The 2,428-nt window shown below is 42.7% G+C and overlaps 1 protein-coding gene across 1 annotated transcript; it reads left to right on the top strand.

The window, feature by feature from the left end:
- The first annotated feature begins 763 nt into the window (after nucleotides 1–763).
- LOC124238971 (olfactory receptor 2A12-like) lies at nucleotides 764–1,711 on the top strand. Its single transcript, XM_046660245.1, has one exon. It carries the CDS (start codon nucleotides 764–766, stop codon nucleotides 1,709–1,711), a length of 948 nt encoding a protein of 315 aa, XP_046516201.1.
- Nucleotides 1,712–2,428: the final 717 nt, after the last annotated feature.

Genomic DNA, 2,428 nt, shown 5'->3' on the forward strand with positions numbered 1-2,428 from the left:
GTTTCTTTTCTGAAGGACATATTCATTAAGTATAGTATCCTAGCCTGGTAGTTTCCTTCCTCCCTACCTGCCTCTATCCATCCTTCCCTCGTTCAGTCCCCTCTTTCCTTTTATTCCCTTCTCTTTTCTTTTCATTCCCTCTCTCTCTCATGTATCACCCATCTCTAGAGCATGGAAACGCATGATTTTGACCCTCATAGAGTATAAATTACTTCCAAATAATAGTTGCTTTTTTTGTTACTACAGGCTTGAGTCAGATATCTAATTGTGTCTCTGAAGTTCCAGAGTAGCCATCAAGCTATTCAACGGCTTCCACTGAAGCTCATTTTGGGGGAAGCTTCAAAGGAGGGGCAAACATCCCAATTTGGTATGAAACTCACAGCAAATGCTGTATCTTCAAATATCCAATTCTTTCCTTGACAGCTTTGGAATCTTTTACAAGCTGCATGAACTATGCACGTTCATGAAGTGCAAGACACAGTTTTAGATCCCCCTTTTGCAGGTTCTACATTTTGGAATATGGAACTTATTGTTTGGGATCTCAGGATAAACTGGGATTAAATGGTACAATATTAACACGCTGTTTCATATCAAATAGAAATCCTTTTAAAAAATTTGGTTGCTAACTTTGTGGGTGTCCTAATACTCACTTACTTTGCTACTAGTATCTGGAACTCGTAATATATGAGTAGCAGCAGGATTTGAATTTGGAGATTTCACCTGATGAATGATGGCTCTGTTCTTTCTCTACACCAGGAGAAGGATGCAGGACTTTCTCTGGGGAAATCACAGCTCTCTTACCGAGTTCATTCTTCTAGGATTCTCTCGTAATGCAGAGATAAATGTTATTCTATTCAATGTTTTCCTCTTCCTCTACCTCATCACCCTTCTGGGCAATGGGCTCATTATCACCTTGATACACATCGACTCCCGCCTCCACACACCCATGTATTTTTTCCTCAGTGTCCTATCCATTCTGGATATGAGCTATGTCACCACCACAGTGCCCCAGATGCTGGTGCATCTGGTTTGCAAGAAGAAGACCATCTCCTACTTTGGATGCGTGGCCCAGATGTACATCTTTCTGATGCTAGGAATCACCGAGTCTTGGCTTTTTGCAATCATGGCTTATGACAGGTATGTGGCCATTTGCCATCCCCTGAGGTATAAAGTCATCATGAACTCTTTGCTATGTAGGTTAATGGTGGCCTTCTGTGGATTCTGGGGTATCAGCTGTGCCCTGATATACACCGTCTCTGCTATGATTCTTCCCTATTGTGGCCCCAATGAGATAAACCACTTCTTCTGTGAAGTACCCGCAGTTTTGAAGTTGGCCTGTGCAGACACATCTCTCAACGACCAGGTGGACTTCATCTTGGGCTTCATCCTTCTGTTGGTCCCACTCTCCCTCATCATCATTGTCTACATCAATATCTTTGTTGCCGTCTTGAGGATCCGCTCAACCCAAGGGCGACTCAAAGCCTTTTCCACCTGTGCCTCCCACATCACTGTGGTCACTATGTTCTCTATTCCATGTATGGTTATGTACATGAGACCTGGCTCTGAGGCCTCCCCAGAAGAGGATAAGAAGCTGGCTCTATTCTATAATGTCATCTCTGCTTTCCTCAACCCCATCATCTATAGCCTTAGGAACAAAGATGTGAAGAGGGCCTTCCTCAAAGTGACAGCCTGGGGCAAAGCACCAGAATGAAGTCCCAGGAGCATGGGCACCAGCAACTAAGCCTGGGACACAGCCTACATAACTTCTCCATCAAATTCTTTCCAAGATCCACTGGGCACACTTGATATGTGAATGGGTTAGATTCAGTGAGATTATGTATGAGAACACCTGGAAGGCTATAGCAGTGGGTGTCCCTCAAGCCTGAAGACACCAGACAGTGGACTCCATGATGGCAAGTCTCAGATCTGATTCACCTCTGTACCACCAGTTTACAAGACCTGGCAAAGAACTGGCATCATTATTCATCTTTTCTATTACTAAATGAACACGAGACTGAGTGCTTGAGCTCTGGACCCATGAAATAAGTTCAAGTTGATGGGCACAAGATGACTTCAAGACTCTCAGATCAGTGACCCAACCATAGCTCAATCAAGGATTTGACACATTCTGAAAACAGAACAATTTAAGAAAATTCAATAGTGATCATATAAAATAGAGTTCAGGGCATAATATAGGTCAATTTTCCTCCAGTACCATTAGGAGAGTATGAATTTGGGGCACATGAGCCTTCATGTTACTAAAAAAAGGAGCTCTGTTTTAGTGAAGTGATATTTGCAGGGGGAAGGAAAATCTCCCAGTAAATGGGGGAAAATCTCTTCCCACTCCGACACTTTCATAATGCAGTTTCAACTTTATTGAAGTACGTTGACATACAATAAACTGTAGAAATTTAAAGTACACAATTTG

The sequence above is a fragment of the Equus quagga genome, chromosome 5 (assembly GCF_021613505.1).
Source record: "Equus quagga isolate Etosha38 chromosome 5, UCLA_HA_Equagga_1.0, whole genome shotgun sequence".
Classification (NCBI taxonomy): Eukaryota; Metazoa; Chordata; class Mammalia; order Perissodactyla; family Equidae; genus Equus; species Equus quagga.